General features: G+C 36.6%; 1 protein-coding gene across 6 annotated transcripts in view; it reads right to left on the reverse strand.

Moving 5' to 3' along the window:
- Window positions 1-3,231: 3,231 nt before the first annotated feature.
- The window catches only part of Tbc1d4 (TBC1 domain family member 4), a 185,388-nt gene continuing 171,747 nt past the window's right edge, over window positions 3,232-16,872 (reverse strand). For all 6 annotated transcript variants that reach the window (XM_063246847.1, XM_013141368.3, XM_063246848.1 and 3 more), the window contains 5 exons: window positions 15,869-16,113; window positions 12,924-13,083; window positions 10,121-10,290; window positions 6,269-6,445; window positions 3,232-5,592 (listed from right to left, as the gene is read on the reverse strand). In XM_063246847.1, coding sequence (XP_063102917.1) covers window positions 5,359-5,592; window positions 6,269-6,445; window positions 10,121-10,290; window positions 12,924-13,083; window positions 15,869-16,113 — 986 coding nt within the window. In that variant the 3' untranslated portion in view covers window positions 3,232-5,358. The remainder of the gene's footprint in view (window positions 5,593-6,268; window positions 6,446-10,120; window positions 10,291-12,923; window positions 13,084-15,868; window positions 16,114-16,872) is intronic.

Genomic DNA, 16,872 nt, shown 5'->3' on the forward strand with positions numbered 1-16,872 from the left:
CTAACAGCAAGTCAGCTATAATGTCCTATAATCCAATCACTTTCCAAACATATGGGGCCTTCGGGACCATTTTAGATCTAAACCATGACAAAAGGTAGATTTTCTAGACAAAGACTGACAAGAGAATTCAAGTGAAGAACTACTTGAGGTCCCAACATTTTGCAAAGTGTTTGACCCATACCAGATCACTGAGAAACATAAAATGCTAAATAAAATTAAGTCTACCTCTAATTTACCAAAATCCATTAACATTTTTTTTCTCACAGGGTAATGATGAGGCTAGCTTTTAGTTCTGTAATATGCAGAACCTCATCTGGATAAATAGAGATCTTCAAACCTCAGTAAGGTCTCCCACGTCCTACTGCAAATGTCCTGACACCACTCCCTGTGTTTAGTCCTACCACAGAGACCCAAGGGCATCCTGCAGGGTGAGCTCAGCATGTGTAGGAAGGTGCACTCCAGCCCCTTGCAGAGGCTCAGCCTGTGCAAAGTGTAAGGATGACTAATTTAGGAGGGAGATGATGATTACCCACTGAGCCAAGGACCAGACTGGGACTAGCAGCACTGGAAACTGGATTACACATAACATGTGTAATCTCAGAGGTTGAACTTGACCCTGGGAAGTAGGAATAATCTCTGAAACACTTTAGGCTGTGATCAACTTTATTATGAGTTTATGTTTTGGGAGCGTTCCTTTACCTGAGGTGAGGCACTGTAATGAAACAACCCAGGTATAATCTCTACCTGTCAGGGTCCCTCGGGCATGTCATTTGGTGCCATACTCACTTTGAAACAGAACTCCTATCAAAGGAGATCTGATTCCACAACATGGAGTACCAAGACCCTGACACTGTATTGAATGTCCTAGATAGCCTGCAGAGAAAAGTTTACTAGAGCACACCACGCTTTTTTTTTTTTAAATTCCCATGTAACAAGTGTCTTAGCTACTTTTGTCTTGTTGCTGAGACAAAATATCCAACACCCAAAATTAAAGAGGGAAAGGCTTTTTTAGCATACAGCTTGTAGAGGTTTCAGTTTATAACCAGCTGGCTCCAAGGCAGAGTGGCATGGCAGACAGGCACCGCAGACGAGAAGCAGTTCATGGTAAGCAGAAGGTAGCAAAAGCAACAAAGGGGCCTTAACATGTCTTTCTGCCCGCTTTATCGTACCCACTCTACTCAGGATCACACACACCCTTAATCCTAGGGTCCTTGATTCTAGCATGCACCACGAACCAATCCCAGTACCACATGCTCTAGATTCAGGCAACTCCGAAAAAAACCCACCTATGACTGCATGACATCTAGACACAAGCCATAACATGTTTTCTTTTGCCTTTCTTCCTATGCTTCCAGCTAATTCCCTCTCAAGTCTAGATCCTTTGCTTCCTCTTTGAGTCATCCAACACTACCTTCTATGCTTATATATCTCACAAAAGAAGAGATAAGTGGATTCCTATCTGCGGTAATGAGTTTTCTGCTAGTACTGTGAGAAATGGTCTCAGTTTAATGCACTCAGGTAGCTGCTTGAGGGCTGTAGAAAACGGTTACACAGTAGGCAAACAAAATTAGCAGGTTTTAGTGATTGAGTCTATCAACAGGAAGAAATTGAGAAAAACTCTTAATTAAAGACCACTGTCCTAGGCTGACTTTATTCATTCATTGACTGGGATGTCTATTGCATTCACTAAGTTGCAGTCCCCTATGCTTACTTTCTGTCCAAATCTATCAAGTGGATTGGGGCAGGCCTGGTTGTGTTAAGACTACTGACTCTGACTCCACTGCCTTGCAGGTACAGCCTAGATTCCTCCACAGGATCTACAAAGCCCTTTGATGTCTGAGTTCTTATCTATCAGGAGACTCATCATCCACCACAACCTATGGGACTTTCCTCACTAAACTAACCAGACTTCAGAGTTCAGCGATGAGTTATGACTTACAGACCATCTTTTCTCATTCACATACACTTTAAACAACCATGTCTACTTCTGTTGGCTCTTTCAGACTGGTAAATTCTCTCTTCCCCAGAACATTTATCATACTCTCTCTGGTGCCTTGCCTGTCCAGGCTGACTGCAATGGCACTGCCTATAGTATACTTGGCATATGTTACAGTATAAACTCTGCTTTTCTAACTATGACCTTCCTTCTACACAGGCCACAAGCTCTATGAAGACAAGGGTTACATCTTCTCTACCTTATATTTCTTGGGATCCGGCTTGAAATCTGCTCAAAAACCTATTTATTGGATGACTCAGTATCAGCAGGGAAATCAAAACTCAGATCTAAAAATGTCATACCTTTAATGCACTGCTTTTTCTCATGTCTCAGATAATCAGAATATGCCTTTAGAGGGCAAAATGCTTCATGCTATCAGATGATAGAGTTCTTACTCCTAATCTAGCACTGTGGACTACCACTTATGGTAAAAAGGGATAAGCATCATATTAAAAATTTATATATGAATTTTATATATACCATCAAGCCTATATCACTTCCTTTTCTAACTGTTCAACTACTTATTAACATAGTGCAAGATAGTTAAAAGTTTTAGTCCCAATGTGCACCTATTCTAGTAACTTAGGAAGCTAAAGAAGGAGGATCCCAAATTTGAGGCAACCTTGGTAATTTAGCAAAATCTTGTCTCAAAATAAAAAGTAAAAATAGCTCAGCATTGCCCAGTGGTAAAGTACCTTCTTATCATGTGAAAGGCCCTGGGTCCAATTACCATTACTACAAAGAAAAATATTTAGTCCTAAATTGAGTAGAAAGGCATAGTATTCTTTTATTGGGTTATGAACATCTTTAAGAATGTTCTAAAAGATATATTTTTATGTAAATATATTAATATCATATCCATCAACAAATACCCCAATTTATTTGGGAGTAAATTCAATTGCAAATGTTTGTGGCTTTTTTTTACCTGCTGTATCTTTCCTGCTATCTATGGGAAGACCTAGAAAATAAAAGGAGTAGAATATAAATCTGTCAGTGTGGTTGTCTTTTCTAATTATCAGTGAAACAATTTATTGATAAAGTATTTGAAAACTGGTAACAATTCACTTTTAGAATGTTTCTTAAACTGTCTTTGTTGTTCTTGATTCTATTAGGAAGAATTATCAGTACCTCAATTTAAAGTAATAGCAATCCAACCCATGTAAATTTTGTTTAAGCATCTATACAAAGAGCCTCTTCTCTCCCAAAAAGTGACAAAATTAAACCAATAAACCAAGGAAATTGCAACAATGTATTTATTGGAAATGACAGTACAATTAACCTGATGAAGATGTAAAATGCATGAAGCATAACTGGTACAACATTTTTTAAAAAATCATGAATGAAAAAATCATTTTCAACAGAAAATGTTGTATGCAAGTCACCTATAAATACCATAATACAACTAATAATGTTGCCTAAACTTCCAGAATAAAGTTTACTTTAGATTGAATAACAGAAAAGATTTCCTTCCCCAACTAAAAGGTTCCTTGGCTCTCAACTGCATATCACATCCGTAAGGCAATTTTTATCAATTAACAGCAAAAAGATGGTATCTGTCATATTCCTGTTAGGGAGGAAAAAAAACTCCTACAAATAACAAAAATCCGAAGGAACCCAAGCAACAGATCAATTAATGGCCCTCAACTAAATGGGGCACCTAAAATCAACAGTCTCTAGAACCTAGAAGTTACAGTAAGTTTACTTGTTAGTAAGATTTTATTGTCACTTACGAAACCGCCTGATTTAAGGGCATGCTGCTCTGTAGTAAGTCATTACATACATTCATACTGAAGGGGTTTCAGATGTTTTTCATCTGCTCATCAAGATTTCCTGAAACCTTTATTTGTGCGCTCTATAATAAATTTCAGCTTGTACACAACAAACTCTCCTTGAAGAAAATTATCCCAAATAACCCATCTATGGAAATACAGAGACTGCAAAAGAGCAGTGACGATAAATACTGATAGGAAAGGCAAAAATGCTACATCAATTTTCAGAGGCACTACTGTAAAATCATCTATGATAGGGATAACTGCAGGTGCTGTTTGAAAGTGACTGTCTTTCCACATAGCCAGCGTACTTGAATGTCCTCTGCTAAGCTGTTATAGGTGGCAGAAGTTGGGAGCCCAAATGCAGAACTGCAGGATTTTTGTTGAGTTGATGTGACTTTACTCTTCTGTCCCCATTGATCTCAATGGTTTGTTCCTAAGTGTTTTGCAGTTCTAAATTTCCAAGTGAAAGGGGAAAATGGTTAAGTGCTTATTAGAGTCTCTCAAGTGGCCAAGAAGATCTCAACACAGTAAGTCATCATTGGAAAAATCAATCATAATTGTATTTCATTACAATTGATGGGAGAGAAAATTAAATTGAGAAAATCTCACAGTCTGGTGGGAAAAATGGCTAAACCTTATCACTTGGTAACTGCTGTTCACTGCTGTGTAAGTCATTTAAGTAAAATGGCAGAGAATAATCCGAACAATTTCAGTCCTAAATCAGTGGTGGCGAACCTATGGCACGCATGCCACATCAGGCTTTCCAACACTGTTTCCAACACTGAAAGCTCAAAAAGGTTCATCATCACGGTTCTAAATCGTATTTTCAAGGCCTGTTATTTTCTAACAATGCTGGTCTCATTTGCTATAAAATTAGCAATCCTCTTCTTTTTCTTTACCTTGAGCTGGGGAGACTTGTCCACAATTCTTGCTTTCTCCTCATGTATTTCTTAAGCGAAGCCTAATTAGACTCACTTGCACATGAACCATGCTAATTGGCACAAAGCAGGATGGGGGAAAAAGCCTCCACCTTTGTATAAAACTTACAGGAGCATGATTAGCAACCATTTTCCTCATGTAGACAATGTCAGTAGAACTGAGGACAGATACACATAAAGTAACATAAATGGTTCCACCTTTACACCATTGAGTGAAACATGCTGCTCTTTGGAGAAAAAAATACATTCATTTTTTTCAAGTATATCTCAATATACAAAGATGCTCTAGCTTTATTTCACTATAAAGACAAACAGATGTCACATATGCCCAAGGAGAGTTCCAACTGAACTTCCCTTGGGTGTGGATTTCATGAAGGTCAGACTTAAAAATATTGCTCTCTAAATATACGTCTACTCATTTTATTTGAAAGCATGATCTTTTTTATGTCTATTTTATATATATGTACATAGTTGGCAACAAGAAAACTCAGTCTGTGTCTGTACAATGGCTTAGGACTGGCATGCTCTAATGAGAGCAGCACAGGTGGTAGGTGGTTCCTCCAACCTGGGCGTCCTGCAGGGGCCAGCAGTGCACAGGTCCTTCCCCCATGGGGTTTTAAGGAGCACTTTCTGCTGCAACACACATCTTGAATTATGGCTTATTTCCGGTCTTGGCTTTGTTGTTAGGGTTGCAGTTCAATTCTCTCAGCAGTGATTCACAATTAGCCAGGGCATCTGCTGGCAGAAGCTTCCGGATTTGTTCCACTGTCTTTTGATAAACCGCTTTCTCCTGTTCCAGGGTCCGGATTAAAGTCTTCATTTTGGTCTCTCTGGTCAAAAGATTTTCCAGATTTGATTCCAGGGCCTGGATCTTAGCATGAGCCACCTGTTTGGCAAGGGAAAAAAACAACCATCCAAATCAAAACTCTGAAGAGTCTGGTTGTTTACTACAATGGTAGCTAGGCCTCATGTATATTAACTAATTACATCAAATTATTTAATAAAGTATTAAGAGGTGAAAATGCTGCGAGAGCTTACAGATTTTTTAGGTCACTCAAAAATATAACTATCACCACCAACATTTTCCATCTTTTCTCACTGACTATAGCAATAATGTAATGCTGAATCATCACCCTATTTGCTGGGGTCCTCACACCACACCCACGGGGGTTCCCCAAAGTGCCTTTGCTGAAGAAGAAACAGGAAATTCCTGACATGACCTTCCAGGGCTTAAGAGCTCTGCTTGGAAACGCAGGGTTCTCTAAAACACATACTTGGGGTCCTATCAGTTTTGATAAGTATCAAATGGTCCCCAAGGAAACTGATGACTATATTTTATCACTGAAAACTCTGTAACAACTAAGAACAATCATTAATATAAAACAGCAAACTCTCCTCCTCTAAGAAGGAGATGCTCCATTAATCATTCTTGAAATAGCACAGTAATAAGGGATTAATTGTTTTTTAAAAAATTACATTGGTTCTATTTTGAATAGAAAAAATTGATAAGCTAAGAGGTTAAGTGCTATTCTTAGGGGCTGACTACTTCTTTGTTTCTCTACCTGTAATTTTTCTAAGAGGTCCATGTTCTGTCGTTTCAGTTGGCTGTTGGCCCTCTCCAGCTTCTCCAAAGATTCATTATCCTCACAGGCATATGAAGATTCCTGGAGCTCATCCTGCAGCACATGGTATTCTACCTCATAGGCATGTAACTGTTTAGAAATATCCATCTCAAAAACCTGCCACGGAAACACTCAAGATTAGACTGATGTTCAGTACCAACATTCTCTCTGTGTATGCAGTGCATGTAACATTCTGTATACCTCATACTTGTTTTGAGAAACACTGAAGCATACAGAAAGGAAAACAAATAAACTCTCAATAGAAGAACACTCAGATCACAGACTATTTGTATCCAACTGTGACATTCTCTTAGTAAGATCAAGTCATGAAAAGAAATTAAAGTCTAAGAACATTTTGCAACCAAAATAAAAACATTAATTACTGAGCAATTATTTTCCACGTTAGAGGCAACTGTTGCTGGTGAATAAGCAAAGCTATACAGGGTATTTCTACGATATAGAGACCAAAAACATTTCTCATTTATTTGTCAATGAACAGAAAGGTCTTAATGGTTTCACCCACTTGCTTTTCTATATAAGCCTCTTACGAGTCATTTGTTTATTCTACCACAAAGAGAATCCTCAAAATTGCTCCCTGAGCACTGTTTAGAGCTGTATGGTTTAAGTAGACTGCTGCCACTCACCTATATTATTACCAGAAAGGAAGAGGTTTGTTTAGAAATTAGAGGAAGCTCTCCTTAGTCTAGGCAAGCCCTCCTTAGTCTAGACCTGCGACAGGAAGAGCTGAGGCAGCATAGTGACTCACGCCAGGGGTCTGCTACTGACACTGTGGAGAATAAAGAAACCACCACAAAAAGAAAATATGACCTGAGTACTTATCAGAGAAATGCAAATAATAGAACTTTAATCAGAGAATTTCTAGATGAACTAGTCATCCTCTGAAACAGCATCATTTTTTCCTCATCTAGGAGGTATAGATATGATGTATCACTACACAGCCATCAAAAATGATATCTGTAATCCTGATAACTGGGAGGCTGAGGCAGGAGGGCGAGGGAGGTAGCACAGAGTGAAGGCCCTGGAATTAATCCCCACTACAGTGGATGATGGTGGGATATTCATCTGTTTCATAATCATGAAAAAAGTCCAATACTTTATACATATTTTAATTAAAAATGAAGTCATACAATAAGATTTACAGTATGTTTTCATTTATGTAAAACTGAATACATATTTATATATATGTATAAGCAGAGATATATATAGTAGGCCATTTCAAAGATTATCATACTAGACATTAAGTTCATAGTTACTTTTATTTTCCTCTTTGTGCTTTTCTGCACAATTTGAATTTTTTTTTGTCTTTTTCCTTTCTATTGGTACCAGGGATTGAACTCACGACTGCCTGCTTGCAAGGCAGACGCTTATGCCGCTGAGCTAAATCTCCAGCCCCACAATTTGAATTTTTTATAATGTCCATAAATAAAACTCATCAAGGTCTCTTTCAATATCAGCAGTTCATTCCACAGTTAATTAACTCCAATTTTCAGGCAGTTCTAATATCAAGTCCAAAAATACCTGACTATAAATTCTATCCATTAATCCTAATAGTAATCTATAAAACCAGGCAATTCCTTCATTAATTTTGAAGACAAATAACATCTGATTTCAGTTCTCCAAAACCACAATTTCCAACAGCTTATAGTCCAAAAGAAGGGTGTTTCTGAAGAATTAGTAAGTATGTAGATAAAAGCTACACTCTTCTGCTTACAGAATATCTCAATATATTGCTTCTCAACCTTTTTGGCTAAGATCAAGTATAGTATTCTTATCAGAATATCTTAATACATAAAACTACTGATATATATTACAGAATATCTGTGATTTAGATTTTATGTAATCGAAAGATAATTTGAATAATGACAGTCTATACATAGTAGTAATGGAGCATATGAAATGCTTTAACTCATAATTAGCATCAATTTTGGGGGGAGTACCAGCAATCAAACTCACAACTTCATGCTTGCCAAGCAGGCACTAAAACCCGAACTAAATCCCCAGCCCTGTCATCAATACTGTTGTTCCTTTTTGGGAGCCTCAAGGTTGTCCAAAATCACAAAGCTAATAGGGGGCAGAATAAATTTCAGATTCCATTCTCTAAATTGTGTCTTCTTTCCATTACCCCAATTGCCTTCAGAAAAGTGATACATTTGATCAGTGTGCATAAGCAAGACCACAGGATCTACAGATCTGCTCTTAAGTTTGCTCACTTCACCTGAACAACATCAATATTTAACTGCCTCGTATCTGGTCCCTATGAAGCCAGGGACCAGGTTTTTATTTGCTCTTCAGAGTCTCTCTCTGCTCTCATTTTTTCTCCTGTCTCCCAGGGGCAGACCCCGCAGTTCCTTTCTGACTGCTTCTGGTCAGGGTTTGGTCAGGACAGGTGCTAGGGTACTAGAAGGTGCAGAGGCAGGTGGAAGTATAGGGTTTCTCCTTGGACCTTTCCTTGTTTAGTTCACCAAGAGCATAACTGCCCCTTCTCCATCGTTTCAACTATGTCTTGATCACTATTTATTAAAGGTGTGATCCACAAAGAATGTTTAAATTTTAAAACACTTTTATAGTAAAAGACACATGGCCATTAACCCTCCTGAAACTCTTCCCCCTCACTTCAAACACTTGTATTCCATTGTTCTGGTCACATCTGAAGCAGTTCTGAAAGTTCTCCTCTGTGTTTTTTGTCATGGCTGCTTCAGTGTTCTGAATCAACTCAAAATATTTATCTTTCATAGTAATTCTGACGTTAGGAAAGAGCCAACAGTTGTGAAGTGTCAGACTGGTGACTGAGGTGGATGAGGACACATCATTATGTCCTTATGAGCCTGGCTTTTTGTTGGATGGCACTAAGCAGCAGCAGCATTCACTAGATTTTTGATCAGATCTCATAAAGACACTAGTGCAAGAGAGCTCCTTCAGAAAGTGGTAAGAATGTGGGAATAAGTGTGTTTAAAGTAAAGGGGAGTATTTTGAGGGGGATTAGTTGGCAATGCGTCTTTTATCAAAATGTTTTTAAAGTTTAAGCATTCACTGTGTATTTTAAGAACTCTCTCTATGTCTTCCACTTGCCCTTCAGCACCAGAGCAGAATTAGCATCCCTTGGTTCTACTTCCTGGGCACCAGACCATCTGTGTTGATTCCCACAACCCTGCCTGCGTCTCTGCAAATGGTCCTATCATTGGAATCATCAGAGAAAACCCTGTCTTCTTCATAGAACTTCTTGGAACATTACTGTCTCATTTTGGAGCCAAGCAGTAATAGGGTTCAGAAGTGCAGGATGGCAAGTACATGCTAAAGAGTAAAAAAGAATTATTGTCACAGTAATATCGATTAATAAATTTTAATGAAAAAAGTTAGAAGATTATACAAACCAATACTTTGTAATTTCAAAGCCTGGGTTCTCTTATCACATGATCTTCTTGTATATTTTACAAACTGATATTACAAAAGTAAGTCATTTCACTTTTTCTCAGATCTTTCTAACACTGTAAGGTCTATCTTTGATCTCAGAACTGGTTTAAATTGAGAAGATCCCTGGAAAATTCATTATATAACACTAACCCATATTTCCTATGCATAACCGCACAAAGTCCCAGTATAGAAATTTTACATGATTTTATTTCTAAATAATTCTGATCAAAGTAAACAACAGAATATCTTGACAGTCATATCTGTCAAACAAAACTACATCTTAATGCTAAAGCATTTAATATATAAACAGTACAAGAACTGCTGTAATCTTGTATTTTGTTATTATTGTTTAAATCATACCTGGTTAATAATTTTTTCCGTTTCAGAAGTATTCATATCAGGTAGTTTGCTTTTTAAGAATTCAACAATGTTCTCAAAGTTTTCACACTCCATTATAAGTGTCTCTTGGCTGCTTAGGAGGCTCAGTGCAACCTTAAATATGACTTCAGTTCCCTGAAGAAAAATGATATCTAAAAGAGGAGACGATTTCATTAGCGAAATTGTGCACTCACTATTATAAAAAAGAGTACTCTTCATGTTTAAGGTAATGTGTGTGTTTTATTTCTCAAGCAGAACTAGAGATTATTTTGCAAAAGAAAACATCAAAAGCACCTAACTTTAAAAAAAAATACTATGACTGAAACAAGTAAAGAGATGTCTGAATATTTCCCATTCTTACTAGGGATCTCAGATAAGGCTAAGGTAAAAAAGAACAAATTATATATATGGTGATCTATGTATTGCTTATAATTTGAATAGCAAATTTAATGGAAGATGTGTTAACCTCAAAAATTCAAGTAATACTTAAATTTTTCTTCACAACAGAACATAAAAACAAATCAATATAACCAATTAATATTATTGAAATTCTCACAGTATATATGTAAATGATCCAGCTAATATATAAATCTATAATTGATACACTGTATCAACTTGAGTTTAGAAGTCTAATGAAGTGACTAAACAGGGTGCCAGGATCCTCACTTAGTAAACATCCTCAGCCTGCTCAGGAGAAGGGCCTATAGATGGTGAATTTTCTATACCCACTCAGGGTGGGGTGACGTGGTAACTTGCTTACAATATAAGCGAGAAGAGACTTGCTTTCTCTCCATTTTGCCCTTGACAATTTGGCTGTCTTCTGCTGCCATGAAGTGCCATGCCTCTGTGCCATGCCACTCTGCCTTGAATTTAGCTGATTATGGACTGAAACTTCCACAAACTGCCAGCTAAATAAACTTTTCCTTCCTTAATTTTGGGTGTCAGGTACTTTGTCACAGCAAAACATAACCAATTGATATTATTGAAACTCAATATAAAAGTAAATGAACCATATAATACATAAATCTATGTAACAGCAGAAAATTGAAGGAAAACTTTGAAAGTAAAATCAAAGTAAGTAACAACATCAGAAGAGAAAAAAGAAAAACTACTCAACTAACATTCAATAGCAAATACAATGGCATGAAAATTTTTCTCAATATAGTCACCATTCTTCTATCCAAAATATACAATGGAGTCTTTAAAAAGGGAAGTGTGCAACAATTATTTTAAACACAGTCATTCATTTTGCTTTTGCATCATTTCATGACAACCTCTATTTTTTACTGAATTCAAAAGAAAAGATTGAGTATCAGACAGCTGATAGTTTCAGTTATAACCTCATATTAAGGGACAGACTACTAGGGGAATTTGTTTCTTGAACTCTTGATATCAAGGGTCCAAGGATAAGTAAATAAGGGAAACACTGAACATCTGTCAGATTTGATAGAGAAATACATATATAAAAGGATTATATATATTTCTCTGAAACCTACATATATAAAAAGATTTCTAGAAGACTCATAGGAACTCAACCTCCAAAGAAAATTTCACTGGAGAAAAAAATCATGTCCAGTAAGTAAACAGGAGAAATCTGGCACCAATTTGATTTACTGCAACTTGATTTTATTCTTTTGCTACACTCTATAGATTATAGTTCACTAATGTAGTGTATTTTTAAAATGCAGTCTTCCTCATAAGATTCTGAAATTACAATCTATTACACACACGTTACACATACATCCTCAGGACTAAAGTTTCCCTAAGAAACATTTTTCCTACTTGTTATTCTCTAGTATTTTCACTGAGCTCTATTTTATTCCATTTCTTTAAAAGCTGGTAATGACAAGCGAGCCAATACTTAAATTTGCTCAAATGCTCCAATTTAGCAAAAGCACAGTTGTGAATGGATACTGATGACTTTCACCATGGCTACCAGACAAATGAGCAGAACAATAAAAAAAATCTGTGGGAGCCCTTTCTGAGGCCACTGAGATCCCAAACAGTATCGTTAGAACAAACCTCTAGAGAGGAGTTATTGTTTTATTTATTTATTTATTGCCTTTTAAAAGACAGGCAAACCTAACTAAAGACTTCTGAACAGATTTAGAGGCTCCACCAGGAGCATAAACCACATTATACTCCTTTTCTCCTAGTGTCAAGCACCATAATCAGAGCAAGACAGGCCTTCAAAAACTTCCCCTGCCTATGTTTATTGTTTTCCCATGAGCCACTCAATTTTAGAAGTGGCAACCACCCTGCACAGGCATGAAGGAGGTGTCCCTAAACCAAGAAATATGAATCAGTTACTGTGTAGTAACCAAAAGTGAGACTAGGACATGCCATTAGAAGTAACACTGATAATTTTCCATTGACCTCGTTACAGAGCATTGTTCTCCGTGTTCTGAACCCACATTCAAGATAACAATGAGAAAGAGTGAGGGGAAGAACAACAATAACAACAACAAATAGAGATCGAAGATACGTATAAAAATCAGAAAAACTATAGGGAGTATGTCCCTCATCATATTTTAAAAACTTTATTCTAACATTTAAGCAAAAACAAAAAGAACTCCATACAGTTTATTCAAACTCAGGAGTCCATTTTTTTCTACTGAATCTTAATATTACTTAAGACTGATATGGTTTTAAATTACTAGCAGAATCAATTACTAGCAATTTGCTATTCTATGTAACACGTCATAAAATAATTGAGGTACCAGATGGCTAGAAGTATATTTCCTGAAATAAACAACACTTAATAGTAACAGTAAGAGTCTCTCACCAAAAACTCTGGCTACAAATCCTAATGGAAACTGAGAGGCAAACAATGTGAGGAACCAAGGAGCAGCATAAAGACTGGGGCTGATTTCATTTTCTTCGAGATGATTGTAGAGCTCTCTGTGGTAGTCATGGAGCAGCCGGGACAGCTGGTACATCTGAATCTAAATTTAATTTGGAGAAGAAAAATGAAATATTGTGCATTTTTGAATGTGCATGTAATACACTAATTTAAATTTTATTATTCTAATAATTAATAAAAATCCACATATATTAAATAAATAAATAGTAACAGTATTTTGAGTTTATTTTCATTATGATTTTAAAGTTGATATTCAAGCCCAAGTTCACTCAACTGAGTTTATAAAGTAAGTCACTCTAAATCTATCTAAATCTCTTGAGCAAGGTTTTCTATTATGAATCTTTGAGTATAATAGACATACACAGAAATAATACTTTCCCTCTTGAAGAAAGCATTGCTTTTAGAATTTAATCTGAACTTTCCTGGCCTCCGACCTTCTATGTTCAGTGCAGAAGCAAAACTTGACTCTATTTTCAGTGTCCAAAATTTGATTCATGATAGTGTCCTGGCTAAGGCACTCTGCACAAGTTGCATTGCTAACATGGAATGGGGGCTTAGAATGTCCCAGTGCCATAAGCTCAAGATGTTTCTTCTAATATCCAAGTTATTCCAGCAACATGTTTATCATGCCAAAGGGGATTAAAATAAAAAAGTACAGCTCTTTCTGAATAGTTCTAGAATTAGTAGGAAAAAAATATTTCATTTGGCTACTAAGTGGACTACTAGCAATTCAATCAACATTCAATTCAATAAACATTAAACATCATAGGATGCCTTTAAATTCTTCTGTGACTCTAAATATAAAGCAACAGTAAATAATAATTTAAGTTTTATCCATAGAGTTAATGGATGAGTCGTGGTTCTGTGTTCAATTATATAACCTTGACATTTGGTGTGAAATGTAAACAATGCTTTGTTAAATCCAGAATAATTTCACAAAAGCAATCCTTGAAGCACCACCCTTAAATAGGTAACACTAAGAAAATGCCTACAAATAACCTAACATACTTTGAATTCAGCAATTGTTTCCAAAGCATAAATGAGGTGACTACTTTGGGGAAATCAGAAAGTACTATACATAAATTACGTTTGATCGTTAGCTACAACATATACATCTGGAAGCTAAGCTTCCACAGAAACTGTAAAAGGAAATCAACCACAGCAACTCTTAACTACAAAATAAGCAGCTTAGCTGAAGTTAAACTTAAGTTTTTTAATGAAATTGTTATCTCAAATCATGTTGAAAAAATGATACATTTCCCTTAGACCATTTATAGTTCATCTATCAACAGAAGACTTAATTTGGGAACAAATTCTTTGGAAGCCAAGCAAGTCTAATTAAAAGAGAAAAAGAAAGGCATTCGTATTTTCTTGAACAACTGTGGTCACAACAAAGAAGCAACAGTGCTGTTGTTTAATATTTTTTAAAGAATCTTACTTTATACCTCTCCCCAACTCCCATCTTTAAAGCTTGGGGGTGAGAACATTTCTTTCTTCAAGGTCTATTTGGGCAGATGAAGAAAAAATTCAAGCTTCCTTCAAGGGATGCTTTAATAATAAAATCCTATTTGTTAAAAATGAATAATCTCCAATTATCCTTTATCAATACACAGTAAATCTCCAGATGGAAGAGATAAAAGTCAAGTAAGATGCAGAGATGAGAAGGGAGGAGAAGAAAAGATGGCGAAAGACAAGACCATTGACTTCAGGGGGAAAACATACTGCTCTACGCCCAACATAGAAATCAGTAATCCAAAACATGATAAAATATAAACGCTTAAAGTTGATAGAGAACTCATTCTCATTTTTCAGATATGGTAACTGGAACAGAAAGCCTGGAGTACCCAAGTTCACCTCTAGTGAAACAAGGAAACAAGAATCCTATCAAGAAAATCTGAGCCTACTGAATAGTATTTATGCACACTTTTGAAAGCTGTATTGATTGGAACGAAACACTGATTTCTTATTCTAAAACGTAAAAAGGGTTTATAGCTCTCTTTAAAAGGAAAATATCTATCTACCGTCTTAAAATAAGGTCCCATAACATCCCTAATATTGTAGCCTATAAGAAGGTAGCCACCAAAGATTTTTCAAACATACCCATTTTCAAAGTAAGAGACATAAATTATTTATTAGTAATTGTAAGTAATGATATTTATAAATCTAATGTATATGAGTTTTGTCATACAAATGGATAAAGAACATTTTAGTGGAGAAATCACTACATTTTAAAACTGAGATAGCTGCATGTTTTGTCTATGGTCCACAATAAACATTATTCACAGGTACTACCTATTCTTTGAAAGCAAAAGTATTTTCAGTACCAGGAACTAGGATCTTACTTAACACTGAGCGGAGTCCCTGGCCCCTCCCCCTTTTTATTTTTAGACGTCTTCCTAAGCCTCTAAATTGTCCAGGCTGAGCTTGAACTTGTGATCCTCCCACCTCAGCCTCCCGAAGTTCTGGGATAACAGACCTGCATCACCAGGTCTGGCTCCCATCTTTACCTTCTAATGATAGCTATCAAACTGTGGTTTCTGAAAACCAGGATTAAGTCCTTACAGTGACACTCAATGAAATACAAGCAAATTGTTTAGGAAAAAGTGAGAGATAAAACATTCCACAGTCATTATTTGACCTGTTAGCAGACCAGTTGAACACGCATCAGCTAGGTACCAAAACACTGCAATTATGTGTCCTGGGGAATACAACTTGAGCACTCCTGAGTAATCTAAACATGCCCAACTCATCTGCCCAAGTTCTAATAACTCCAAACTCCTGTGTTGTAAACTGCAACTCAGAAGAAGACTAGTGCCAAGATTGCTGATAAGAGCCCCCGAGGTCCTCGTGAAAAGCCACTGACTCACCTGAAGGGACGTCATGTCCGGCCTGTACTGCTTGCGGAAACCTAGGTCATACATGAGGAATTTCAGCATTTCAAAGGCTTGCTCTTCACTCATATGCAGAAGCAGGACTCCAGCCACAAAGCTGATCCCCTGACAGTAGCCCACCTCTTTGTCCAGCAAAGAATATGCTTTCAAAAGGTTAAAGAGAGACAGCTGCCCTGCCCCAAGTTGTACTGAAAAGTAAGGGTGAGTAGGAAACGTCCTTCCTGCAGAGGAAAAGTAGAGAAAATTTTTTTCAGATGCTCTGATGCTTTGAGATCAGAGTGAAAATAAAATTCATGCAATTCAGTGAGCTCCAAGAATAAGGGAACACGTTCTCCCAAATGAGTAATTTGAGTAAGTGTTGCTTGGAGTATTTATCTAAGAGTCATTCAAACAGTCTCGCTCTAGCTGTAGGTCTAGTACTAACTCATTGAGTCTTACATGCCAGGCCCATACCCTAAATCCATATATATATATATATATATATATGATGATGCAAGGGTAAGTGATTTTTGCTAGTCAATACTTCTTTCTAGCAAAACAATAAAATAGAATCTACAAACATATCCAGGAGACCATAGGAGAACAGAACATAAAGTTTAGCATGACCATAATTCAAGGCAAGTTCTAAGTTTATATAAAGAACACTAACTCAAATCAGAATTCTAGAAGAGGTATCATGTTATTTACAAAGAAGTCTTGGTAGTCCATGAAGACATTTATCCCTGCTTTTATTGTAATGTGATACTGGAAAGACTTTCTAGTTGTTGTTTTGCTTTTTTATCATTTACAAAATACTTCTTTTTCAAATATCCTTTGGTGTTTGTTCCTTAAAATATTTCCATAAACCGGGGCTGGGGATTTAGCTCAGCGGCATAAGTGCCTGCCTTGCAAGCAGGCAGTCGTGAGTTCGATCCCTGGTACCAATAAAAAGGAAAAAGACAAAAAAAAAAATATTTCCATAAACCAAGTAGACTCCTTTT

Source organism: Cavia porcellus, unplaced genomic scaffold, assembly GCF_034190915.1.
Source record: "Cavia porcellus strain 051 isolate PalLab524CR breed Dunkin Hartley unplaced genomic scaffold, mCavPor4.1 scaffold_4, whole genome shotgun sequence".
NCBI classification, from domain to species: Eukaryota; Metazoa; Chordata; class Mammalia; order Rodentia; family Caviidae; genus Cavia; species Cavia porcellus.